At 39.1% G+C, this 12,197-nt stretch overlaps 1 protein-coding gene across 1 annotated transcript in view; it reads left to right on the top strand.

The window, feature by feature from the left end:
• Window positions 1-12,197, top strand: part of PHLPP1 (PH domain and leucine rich repeat protein phosphatase 1) — a 135,915-nt gene that overhangs the window by 90,359 nt on the left and 33,359 nt on the right. The window contains exons 5-6 of the mRNA XM_066326033.1: window positions 9,674-9,820; window positions 10,311-10,541. Coding sequence (XP_066182130.1) covers window positions 9,674-9,820; window positions 10,311-10,541 — 378 coding nt within the window. The remainder of the gene's footprint in view (window positions 1-9,673; window positions 9,821-10,310; window positions 10,542-12,197) is intronic.

The following is a 12,197-nucleotide window of genomic DNA, read 5'->3' as shown; positions in this document are numbered from 1 at the left end:
GGAACGTTGGCCTGACTGTAATGCTTCAGAAATTGGTTAACTTTGTGTGTTAGAAGCAGACTGGCTTTCATAGGAAACTTCCTGTTTTTCTTGTAAATAGGAGGATATTTTCAGCCCAAAATGCAATTTTCATAATGTGTTTTTTATCTACCTACTGAGGCCAGAGTGTAGTTCTTCAGCCTTTGACTTGTGTGAGTGGGCATGAGTTGGTGAGCTGCCCATCAAAGGCAGCCATTCTAGGTAGGAACAGTAGGGAAGTAGGAACTGCATGTTAGCAGGTGAAGAAGTTTTTTGTTACCCACCCCCGCCAAGCAAAGAAAGCCCTGATTTCATAAATTCATTCTGGTTCCTGTCCTCTTTCTGCTCTGCTCAGTCCAAATTCTTCTTTCTTGCTATCTGTGACCTTCCAGTTCTTTCCACTGCAGCTCATCCGAGGATGTAACAAATGGGTAGACAGCAGCATGATTGGTGCTCTGAGTGATTTAATGTATGTGTTCTGTGGAATCAGCAGGCTTTCTGTGTTCAGAAAGATGAATGTTCCCATACTGAATATAAAGCTGTGATTTTAATTTCACTGGTTACTGAATTGCAGAATACCTCAAGATGATATTTCTGGATGGTCCTGTTCAAACAAAATGTTTTAAACCACATTTCTAAATCCCTTCCTCTTCGAAAAGCAGCTGAAAAATACAAGATGGATTATGCGGGCTGTTGTATTTTTATATCATTCCAATTTCATTTTGGAAAAACAAAAAATTTGGCATAATGAAAGATGAATGAACCCAGCAAATCTGCTTCACAAACAAAGCAGGCAGCTATTCCAAGGCCTTATAAACACAGTCTGGAGAGGAATTCTGACTAGACTATGAATGCCAGTATAGGTGTCCAGATAGTGAGTGGAATTTCAGCATAAGCTAACTATGAATGTGGACAAATAATCTATGTCTGTAATTTTAATGACTTCTTACAGTTTTTTTCTTTTAAAATATCAGAAAGCATGAAGGACATAGTTGATTTTGCTTTGTCCATGTACCTACAGCTAATTCTGTTTGGGATTAAAAAGCATTGATAATTAATGTGATGGGCAATGTCCATTCTCTGTTTAATATTCTCTTGGTATTGCAGTTGTAGGAACAGCTTATGAGTCTTGCTGATAGTTAATAAACTACTGCACTTTTTTTACTAACATAAGCCTGAACATAAAATACTGAAAGAGTTCAGGTGACAAGATATAACTCTCCTGTTTTCTGAGATTCTTCTGAGATGAGGAGAATCTGGAGAAGTGGCATATACCTGAGGTACAGAATTGATTCTCATTCTTCTGTGAGCTGGTCCTATTCTGTAAGCAAGTAATAGTCTGCTCTGCTTCCATTGCTTTGAGCATGGCAAAAAGGCACAAGGGAACTTCTGGAGGAAAAAAAATGAGGTTACACATTGCTGTTTTGGTGTATCTGAGTTTGTTCATCAGGAACTCCTGCCCTTGGTATTTTTGTCTGCTTGATGTCCTCCAGCCTTATCTTCATCCAGCACAGGTGGCATCACCCAGCCAGTGAGTAGCTGGAGGAAGCTGTTGCCACTGCTTCCATTGCTGTGCCAGTGGGAAGGGCTCTGTGAAGTAGTGGTAGTTCCTGCTGAGGATTAGGAAAAGTGGTATCCCCCATTGGTTGTCTTTTGCCTCCCTACTGCAGCAAAAGCATGACCCTGACCCTGGAGTGTATTCCCAAGCTATTCTCCTTCCTGCCCTAAGAAACATAGAAGTGGCTTCTCCTTCGGGTGGGAAAACCTGAGTTTTACTCGTGTTCCCAAAATGCTTTGAGCCAGCTTGATTTCTACTCTAGTGAGTAAATGCACCAATATCTAGAAAGAGGAGAGCACCGTATGTTTTGAAATTACTAGTGAAACCCAGTATCAAAACATGTGTAACGAGAAGCTCATTGTTCTTTTGGACACATGTTGTCTGATTTATTTTTTTTCTTTTTAAACCAATCCCATAAAACCATTTTCAGTTTTATTTGGATTGCACAAGGTAAAACTTCACTGAATAAACCAACAGTCTCTTTTGGTTCACCTGTGTTCTTTCAAATCACAGGAAAGCAAGTACAGAATCTGTGCTGTTTTGGTGCTGTTGGCTTTTCTATAAAATTATCAGTTGCTAAATTGGAGCTGCACATGAGGCATAAAGTCACTGAATCAAGCCTACAGGTATTTAAGGCTCCAAAATAGCCATGTGCTTGGATGTTGTGAACAAAACACATTGGCATTTATATGCATACCTTTTCTGCTACAATTTTAAAGCAAAACCTGGTTAGCAACTCAGTCTGGGAAAATCTGTCTTGCTATAAGCAGTTCTTCATGCTGCAGTCCTCTTAATAAATCACTCTGGGTGGTAATTTAATGAATCCTGGATTTCAGAACAAGTGTGCCAAAGACACAATAAAATAACTTCTCAGCCAGCTACTGAATAGACTTGCAAGCAGCTGGGTCACATTAATGACATGCTGACTACTGCACTCACATGGCAGGTACAGTCAGGAATGTATTTGGGAAAAAGGAATATCTGTTTTTGTTTATGCAGTTGCTTCTTTCAGTTGTTAAAATAATATAATTTGTTGCATTTATAAATAAAATGTTCAGTCCTTATTAGTACATGGCATCTGAAGGTGTACAGAGGTGTAGATGTACTTTTTCCCAGTAGCTGCACTTTCACTTGCTTTACTGTTCACTCAACCCCCTTTTGTTGCTGTAGATGCTCTGCAGCTGTGAACTTCCATAACCAAACTCTCTGAATATTGAAAGGTAAATACAGCTACCTCTTATTTTTTCCCTACTTATCAGGGAATGCAAATTTCATGCTGTGTATACAAGTATGCCGTATGAAAATTCATCTGCTGAAAAAAGTAGCAAATGATGCTACTTGTTCTCCCCTCACCGAATCTTTTTTAAAACTACGGGGAAAGGATGTTTCTCTTTTGGAGAAGAGAGGAGGTTCCCCAGTTGAAATGCTAACAAGAGTTCAGGCTTGCTAATTTTGCAGAGTACTGTTGCTCTGGGTTTGAGGCAAAAAAATAGACCATAGTCTTTATTTACTGTTGCTCTGCTTCACTGGACTGAGAACACTTTATAAGTAATTGTTTCAGTTGGTAGTGTTGGAAGAAGTGGTTGGCATCAAGAATATTCTTGTTAATGGTGAAAAGTAAGTAACCAGTATGTGGATTTTTAAAATAAGACTGTTGCAGATTTAAAAGAAAAAGGAGATATAATAAGGCACAAAGTTGTTTTCAAAATAGATAAAATTATGCTTGCTAGTTTTATCTAAAGAATGAATGATTATTCTGATTGTGGTTGTTAACTGTTGACAGTGATTATATGGATTTTTATCTTAAAATGAGTTGGTATCATTTCTCTCCCAGAGCCCTTACAGAAATTAACCAGTTCTCTTCTCTGGCATCTCAGGTAAAACTCTTTGGAGCTAGTGGCACAAATTTGAAGATGCATCTCTAGGTTATGAGAAGGCTAGAGCACTCTGAATTACTGATGCAAGTGTTTCTGAACTCCCTTGCAATTTCCAATTTTTCTCTGAAAACGCAGGATTTCAGGCAACCTCAAGCTAAACCCTCCTTAGAAATTGATTGTGCAATTAGGAGGTAATTTAAAATGTAATCTTTGTTCAGAGAACACTTGGAAGCGAGGGGGAACCAGTATTGCCAACCTAACTGGTATGAACCCAGCAGGCAAGGGTGCTGCAAGTCACTGTGAGGTGCAGCTGGAGCTTACCTTGTACCTAGAGATTGAAGAGCAGGTCGGAAGGTCACCAGCCTGCCACTTGGTTGGCCTCAAAGTGAATTGAGGTGCTCCTTGTGATTATTGCTATTAGTGTATGAAACTGAGATTAGTGGAGGGGGTTGGATGGTTTAATGAGCGTTAATTATACATCTTCCCCCTTGTCAGGCCCCATCTACTGCCAGTAGATGCACTGGAAAAAATTTGAGCTATGTCCTTCCCGCCCCATCCCCTTTATTTTGGGGCGTGTATGTTTGGGTTTTGAGTTTGGGTTTGTTTGGGGTTGTTTTGTTTTCGTTTTCTTGTTGTTGTTTGCTTTTTGTTGTTTTTATTTGGCTTGTTCTGGTTTTGGTTTTGGGGGAAGGGCAGTTAGTGGTTTGGGTTTTGGTTGGATGGGGATTTTTTTTTTATATTCAAAGAATCCTAGTATGTGGAGCGTGCTAACTTTGCTTGCTCCGTGATGTGTGAAGGTGTGGGGAGCTTCCTCTCACAACTCTGTTGGTCTTGGAGAGGAGGAAACCTTACTTTTATACAGTTTCTCCTCCTTCAAGTGAAGTCAAACACTGAAGTAAAGCTATCTAAACAGCAGGGCAAGAGGAAAGGTTGGCATGGTATTGACAACCGGAGATCTACTAGTAACAAGCCCCATCCAGTGCTTGCCATATTTTAATGCTACACTTATTTTCTCATCTATGTAGCTTTGGAAATTTTTTGAAAAATATTTGTAATGCTAAAGATGGCACTTGGTGTGTTGTTTATGTAATTTCACTGTTTTCTTTTATCCAACTTGTAAAGATGTTGAAGAAAGAGTTTGCTTTTGTTATTGCATCTTTCCAAACCTTCATGATTGTGTTGTGCTTAAGTCTTGTGTATCTTTGTGATCTCAAGAAAGTGCCCTCGTGAACACCCAGCAAAAATCAATGACATTTAATTAAAGAAAAATTAAGTCATAAAATTAAGTCTCTGCAAATGACTAAGTGAGAACAGTTGAAAAATCGGTTTAATGCCTGAAACACATTGACTTTTTTTAATTTTATTTTTTAAAGTGGAACAGTGAGCTTAATAGTGGTATGAAAAAAATAAATGGCAGTAAGATATATGCTATAAAATTAGCATTTTTTAAAATAGTGTATTTTAAAAGTAGAAATTGCATTTCAAATAATTGGATTCACTTCAGTGAACTGTAAGAGTTAAGTACAACAGTATCTCTTCCAAGTGATGTTTCAACAAGCAAACGCATTTATGGGATCCAGTTATTGTGTATCAGTCTTCAATTTACTTGTTTAGGTTTTTTTGATATGGCTTCCAAAGTAAGGGTTTTCTTTTCATGTAGTTAAACATGTTTCAGTTGGAAATCCACCCCTAGTTAATGCTTTTGTATTTCAGCTATTAATTTTCAATAGAGAGGAAGTGAATATATATTTTCCTTATTTTTTCCTAAGAATTTTGTCCTTTCTCTGAGTCTTTCTCCCCATATGAAGCAGTGTGTGGTAGGTATGTGCAGAGGTTGAACACTACCTTGTGCAGTAGTGTAGGTTCAGGTTATTTCCACTAACAAAACATGCACTTGGTTCTCTTGTCTTTATGGTACTCTTACCAACCATGTAATATAATAAAAGCTTTCTTGTTGTTAAGTTTGGAGATAGTCTGAATTTGACTTAATGTCTGATTATTTATTCATTTGAATTGTCTTACTAATTTAAGACTTTTGCAATGACACCTTTCTGGAAAGGAAATGCTATGACAGTATTTCTGGCACTAGGCTAGCAGCTCCCTGAGATAGTAAGGGCATCCAACCCAACTGCAGGAAGGGAAGAAATTGCACCTTCTATTTCCAAGGAGGAAATCGCCGTGGCAGAATTTTATGGAAATTCTCTTCATGATTAATTATGTGGCCGAAGTAGCAGATGTTCAAGAAGGTGGCAAGTTTTAGTTCGATTCTAAAGCTTGCGACAGCACTGCAAAGCAAAGGCCATTTTTCTGCTCAGAAATGGTGCTGAAACTGAGGGACACTTACGTTGCTGCTTGAAAATTATACTGAGCTGTACCCACAGCACAGCTATGAAAGCCCAGGTTCTGGAGATAGATTTGTAAAAGTGATTGTTTTCCTTCAACTGAGTTCTTGGTTAAGCCATGCCTTCCCTTGCAAGTGTAGTAAAATACTGCTTTTTAGTTGTTTTTGATGAGAGTAGGGTAAGACCAGTTTTGTCAGATGAATCTGTTATGGCTGGATTTCAGTGATGGTGTAAGACCACCAGTTGCAATACACTATTCCCCTTGCCCCAAACCTAGTGGAAAACAAATGCTGTACTGTGTGATGGAAATTCCTCTGCTGTTCACACTGGATAGATCTGGATTTGAAATTAGCATGGCAGTCAGTTCATTGCTTTGCCATGATACAAACTTCTCTTATTAGTACTTCTTCTTATTTTGCATATGTCAAATGAAAGCCCTTCCTGAAGTGGCAGCTTCAGGATTAAATAAGTGGGCAGGTTTTGGCTCAATTAGGGCAATTAGTGTTCAGTCATATTGCATGTTTAAACCCAAGGCTTGACATGTCAACATTTTGCACTAGCTTAAAGTAGGGCTATTTTTGTTCAGCAAAGTGAGTGTTTCAAGTATTGGCCATTACAATAAAAAGCTTAGTAAGCTAACTGAGCATAGTGTATTGAGAGATGCTGTTCTTCAGGTTGACAGAGATAACAAAGTCTGGAACTGTGGAAGAAGGGAGAAGAGGATGAAAAGCTTATGTATGGACTTGAGATTATTACACTGTCATGCCTCAAACAAGCAGTGTTGTGCCTTTTTTTTCTTTCTAGCAATGTCATGTGGGCAGCGTTGATGTGTGTGCCTGCTTCTGATAGGAGTAAAGATTTGGATGTGAGAAAACAACAAAGATATTGCTCTGTAAAATCTATTGGAAACCTGGTGCTTTGCAAACTCAGCCGCAACAGAAATCTTGAGTCTGTAAAATACTTCTCTCCTACTTTATTTATATTGATGTGATATACAAGTGATACTCTTGTGACTGACTGTAAATCTGTCTATATAAGAAGTGCTATAAACAATTCAGCATTTTAAATGTGCAGCGTGGCAGCACTCCATAATGGAAGTGCACTGGCGTGTTTGTGATGTGGATAGTGGGAAGTGGCCAGAGATGAGAGGTAGACTTAGATCTTAACTTTGAGCAAACACCTGCTAGTTTGTCTCAGTAGTGTTCTGCTTTGACAATGCTCAGTGAGAAGAAATATTACTTTAGCATTTTCTAAATGAATGTTTGCAATGCAGGAAGAAAATACTTCTTTCTGGTCAGATGTCTGAAACTAGTCTTTTAACTTTAAGACTATCGTGTCTGCCTTTCAGTGTTTCCATAAATGTGATTCAACAATGAACTTTGATTTGTGGATTTTTTGATGTACACTTCTATGTATATTTTGTATGAGTTAATCCAATACTGGATAAACTCACACACTATATAGACCAGTTAACCAGTTCAGTTTGTGTCTTGAGTAGTTAAATTACTCACCAAAGACCTTTAATAAGCACACATTACAGCATACATTAGAGTAATGGAGATGTAATCCAGATATGTTGGGTAGGGGGAGCTTTTTTCCCCCTCCTCCTTTTTGACCTAGGGCGGTTATGTACAAGAATGTATGCAGAAAAACCTTGATGCTGAATATGACACTGGAGTTATTGAATTTCTTAGCTTCCTTTACCACCTGCTGCCCCAGTCCTCTTTCCTCTGTCAGTTTGATCTCCTGTAATTTTATCTCAATGTTGTGTTTGGGATCTTCCAATAGATTGTTTAGTGAACAAAAGCCCTGAGACTGTCCTGTTGAGACTAAAGAGCAGCACAGGTGAATGCTGTAGCCTTGGTGTGGTTGTTAAAGGAGTTCATTCTCTTTTCATGGTTGACTTAAAAATTGGAAAGATTACATTTTGATGTTCTCCAGCAGCTTAGTTATTTTGACTTAATCTTCCCGTTTTTACTATTTTTGTACTTGCCTAAATACTGGGAAAAATATTCTAGAGGCTCAGAGTCCAGTGCTTGGAGCACTCTTGTTTTTATTTGCAGCTAACTTTGAGGATGATGTGGGACAGCTGTTCTACCACAGAAAGAGCCCAAATTTCAAGGCAGTTATCTGTGGCCTAAATCTACAGTTATCTTCAAGATAAATGCAGGATTGTGTGTTTCAGTTCTAGGTTCAAGATTTTTAAGTCCTTTCTCTCAAAATAGAGGAATATGAAGGTATAGTGTTTAAAAAGTGTGTATTTATTTTTCTGGCTAGCTGCCCTTGTTAACTTACCCTTGCCACCTTTTTAATTTACAGTTCTCCCTTTAGAGGTAGACTAGTCATTGTTTCTGCACAGTAGCATTTTTTCTCCTGCAGTACTAATTTAATTGCAAGATTTCCTTTAGTCTCCATCTAACTTTTTGCCAAACTACTTCTGCCTCCAGCATGGCACAAGGTGTTCAAAATTTGTGATAACTCTGGCGATGATGTTTCTGGGTTTTCTTCTCCTGCCATCATTGCAGCAAAATACCACTGGAGAGTACAGCATTCCTTTGCTTGCTGTGAGCCTCTGTGAATGTTATGTGTTTTTACAGCCTGCCTTTTGGGCTCAGTAGCCCTCTCTGAAGTACCATACAAAGGCGTTGTTTACGTTTGCAGTTGAATTTTAGTCAGTGACATGAGTTTGATTTAGGTAATACTAAATGTGTGTCAGTTGATTGCAGTAGCTGCTAGGGATTTTTAAGTCTTGTTATTAAAACTCTTTAACCTTTTAATGCTTGATGCATTGGCTCTCCATGTTTTCTGAGTGAAGGAGGACAAAGTTCTCTGAGGTAGGATTGGGCTGGTGCAGAGGCTATGGATACACTGGCGCATGCTGCTGGAGATTACTTTTACGTGGAATAGCAGCACTCGTGCAGTTTTGCTTCCACCATCAAGTTATATAAAAGTCTGTTCACACAAATAAAGGACTTGATCCTTAATGAAGGGAAAATTAAATCCAGATAAAATGTCCTGGTATAAGCTGTGCCAGAAAAGAAACTTCCTCCCATCTATCGGAATCTGACACAGATCTTTTCATTCATCCTTTCACTTGGCTTTAGGCACACCTCCCAGTGGTTGTCAGGCAACCATAATAATGTTGCTGAACATGCAGGCTGGCTAATTGGATTGTCCCCTTCTTGGTTTTTTTGTTTAAATGGTTTTGGTCATTTTTAGTAAGGCAAACACATGCAAGTTGCTTTATTGGCTGATGTAATAAACCAAGGGGCTTTTAAGAGTTCTGTGATGTGTCAAGGACAAAATTTTGCCTCTGTCACTACAGAAGCCTTTCTAAATTCTGTTTTAATTCAGCCCGTTTCCTACTTGTATTCCAAACAGTCTCTTTTAATGAGAATTTTTGTTTGAAAGGCAAACATGAATGGTCCTGAGCACACAGGTCAGCAGCACCACAAAAAAAATAGTGTTCAGATAGTCTGAGAATTTCCTGCACCTTGTAACCTGTGTCAGGAGGGTAGTTTTACTACCAAAAAATGGGTTCAGGAAAACAGCAATGCTTTAGTACAGGGTGAAATGCCACAGAAGTGAAATATATAATAAGGATGGTGAGGGATTTGTTTTTTGTTACACTCATTGGAAGATACATTTAATGTGTTATTCAGGAGGGTCTGTTTCTCTTTGTCAGCTTAACATGAGTGAACTCTTACAAGTGGTGTTGAATTTGAATGTCTGGTAGTTTTCCCTGGTTCTGAGCATATAAACTAAAAATGCATGTGATTTTTATTTACATAATCAGACTTGCCTTATATTAATCATTGTGAGGTAACTTCGTGTGGATTACTTATTTATTTCCTTTTTTTTTTCTTATCTCATTTTAGATTCACCAAATTGAAGAGCCTTAACCTTTCGAATAATAATTTAGGAGACTTCCCACTGGCAGTCTGCAGTATCCCAACCCTGACAGAACTCAACGTGTCCTGCAATGCCCTCAGAAGCATTCCAGCAGTTGTAGGCGAAATGCACAAGCAAGTACTTCCTTAGAACTTTCACATGCACAGCCTGACAAATAACAAAGGCAACAAGTAGTTTCATTACTCTGCATACTCCTGCTATGAGAAACAGTTTAAACTTACTGTCAAAGCAGACTGGCTTGTAGATCCATATGGAAGCAATTGTGGATGGAGGGAAAGCACACTTTGTGCCTCAGAGCTCTTCCAGCATTTGACACAAGGGTCACCTTCACAGTGAAAAAAATCTTTTAACCCTTCTTGCTTATGTTCTTCAGTTGTCATACAAACTGTAGTTCTGGAGATAGAACTGTCTAACAGCCTACCTTTAAATTATTTGGTGGATATCTTCTGTAGCAGATGTTACAGCATTATTCATTAGCATTTTTTCTCTCTGCTGCCCTTTTGTATGTCACTGTAACTGCAGCAGATTAGTGTGTTTATAGGAAGGAAATATGATTTAACAGGTCACTCATTTTCTTCACTCTCCCTTCCCCTCTTCTAATAGCTTGCAGACATTTTTGCTGGATGGCAACTTTCTCCAGTCCCTTCCTGATGAATTGGAGCATATGCATCAACTCAGCTATGTGAGTCTGTCCTTCAACGAGTTCACTGACATTCCTGGAGTGCTGGAGAAGCTGACTGCCATGGATAAGCTCTGTATGTCAGGAAACTGCCTGGATACCCTGAACCTACAGGTGTTAAAAAGGATGCCTCATATTAAGCATGTGGATCTAAGGTAGGTAGTCAGAAAAGGGGAAGAATAAGTGAGCCTAAATTATTTGTGTTGAAATGGCTTCTCCTTGGCTGTCAGAATTGCCTCTGGGTATAAAACTCTTGTGTTTGTCCACTGAACCATGTTTCTGGTGGTGTTATGTAACTGCCAGCACTTGCTGTGATTTAGCACTCTTCTTTGAGGAGGTTGGAGTATTTAGGGGGATCAATAGGTAGAAAATGAGTTTTAGGGGAAGTGAATGTTTGCACCAAAGGATCAAACAAAACAGAGCCTGGAATGCTTGCCATTCCTGCAGTACTTGTTGCTGCAGTATGAATGCAATAGATGTGATAGTCCCTGGCCCAAAAGGCTTTTATCTGAAACGTTACAGATTTGTGAGGTGAAGAAAAAGGCATTGAAGGTGAAAGGGCAAAAATAGATATTTTAATATTTCTTGGTGTATTAAAAGGCCTTGTCCAGCATGAGTAATGATATTTTATTGGTACCCTCTGAAGAGCCCAAAGAGGGCCTTGTTACAAATGGCTCTGGTATGAACGAGGTGGTTCTCTATTGTTTTGGTCTTTGGGGAAGACAAATTCTGCAATCAGCTGGTCAAGGCTCAAGTCAGAGCCTGGACCATGAGGGCCATGTAACAGTGAATTTTGGAACCATGTGGTTAAGCTAAAGATAAAACTAATTTTACTCTACTGCCGTGTAGCTGTCAGACTTTGCAGTCTAGGAAGGGCTGGCATAAGTTTAGCTAAAATAGGTGGGTGAATTCTGAAGTGTTTCTGGTAGGGTTTGTGCATAGATTAAAAGCAAATAAATTGGCCTCAGAGAAGGGATCTTGTGGGTGACCTGGCCATGAGTTCCAGCAGTGCAGTTCCAGCCCTCTCATCTTCTGCATCCTTTCTGCACCTAGCAGTGAACAGTGGTTCTTTGTGGCACTACCTGAAACAGTAAATATTGTACTTGCTGTACAATGAAGTGCTTTGCTTCAGTGAAATGAAACAGAAGCACTGCTTGCAAATTGAAAATAGAAAAGGTAAGGTGGTGTTGGAGGGGACATATTGCTCTTATTCTTTTAACTGGAAAATGTAGCTACTCTAAAAACAGAACTTTTACACAGAAGGCAGTGTTTGGAAAGCAGGAGCAGCAGCAGAACTCCAAGGTTTTGTCTTTATCTGCTGTAGAGGGGGCTCAGCTGGCCTAATGGGCCAGCAGAAGTTACTGTACTGGTTTTAGCATTCTGCTCAGAGCTGGGAATTTGAAACTGAACTCTTTGGAGTGTTCTGCAGTCTTAAACATTGCTGAGGTGTAGATAATCTCATTCAGGTATAACTTCTGGAGAAGTTGCTGAATATTAAGAGCATCAGAGCATCAATGCACTGCAGTGAAGATGTGTGAAACCTGTCCTCTTTATCTGTCAGACCCAGTTGTCTTGGATTTTTGCTTTGTTTTCTTTCAACACACATTTTCAGGTCTCTGGATTTGTTTGCTGTGAAACATGGAGAGGCAAGAAGCAAATACATGGGAATTCATGCATCTTAATTTGGTCTTCCAATAAAGCAAGGGTCTTCAATACGTGCTGGTTACTTGTATGTGCTGGATTTTTCCAGCAGATGATAGGCCTGCAAGAACTGTAGAGGTTTTGTACTTTTCCAGACTATTGGGAACAAA

Source organism: Sylvia atricapilla, chromosome 1 (genome assembly GCF_009819655.1).
Source record: "Sylvia atricapilla isolate bSylAtr1 chromosome 1, bSylAtr1.pri, whole genome shotgun sequence".
Classification (NCBI taxonomy): domain Eukaryota; kingdom Metazoa; phylum Chordata; class Aves; order Passeriformes; family Sylviidae; genus Sylvia; species Sylvia atricapilla.
The sequence above is the reverse complement of the archived record's forward strand: the minus strand, read 5'-3'. Positions and strand labels throughout refer to the sequence as shown.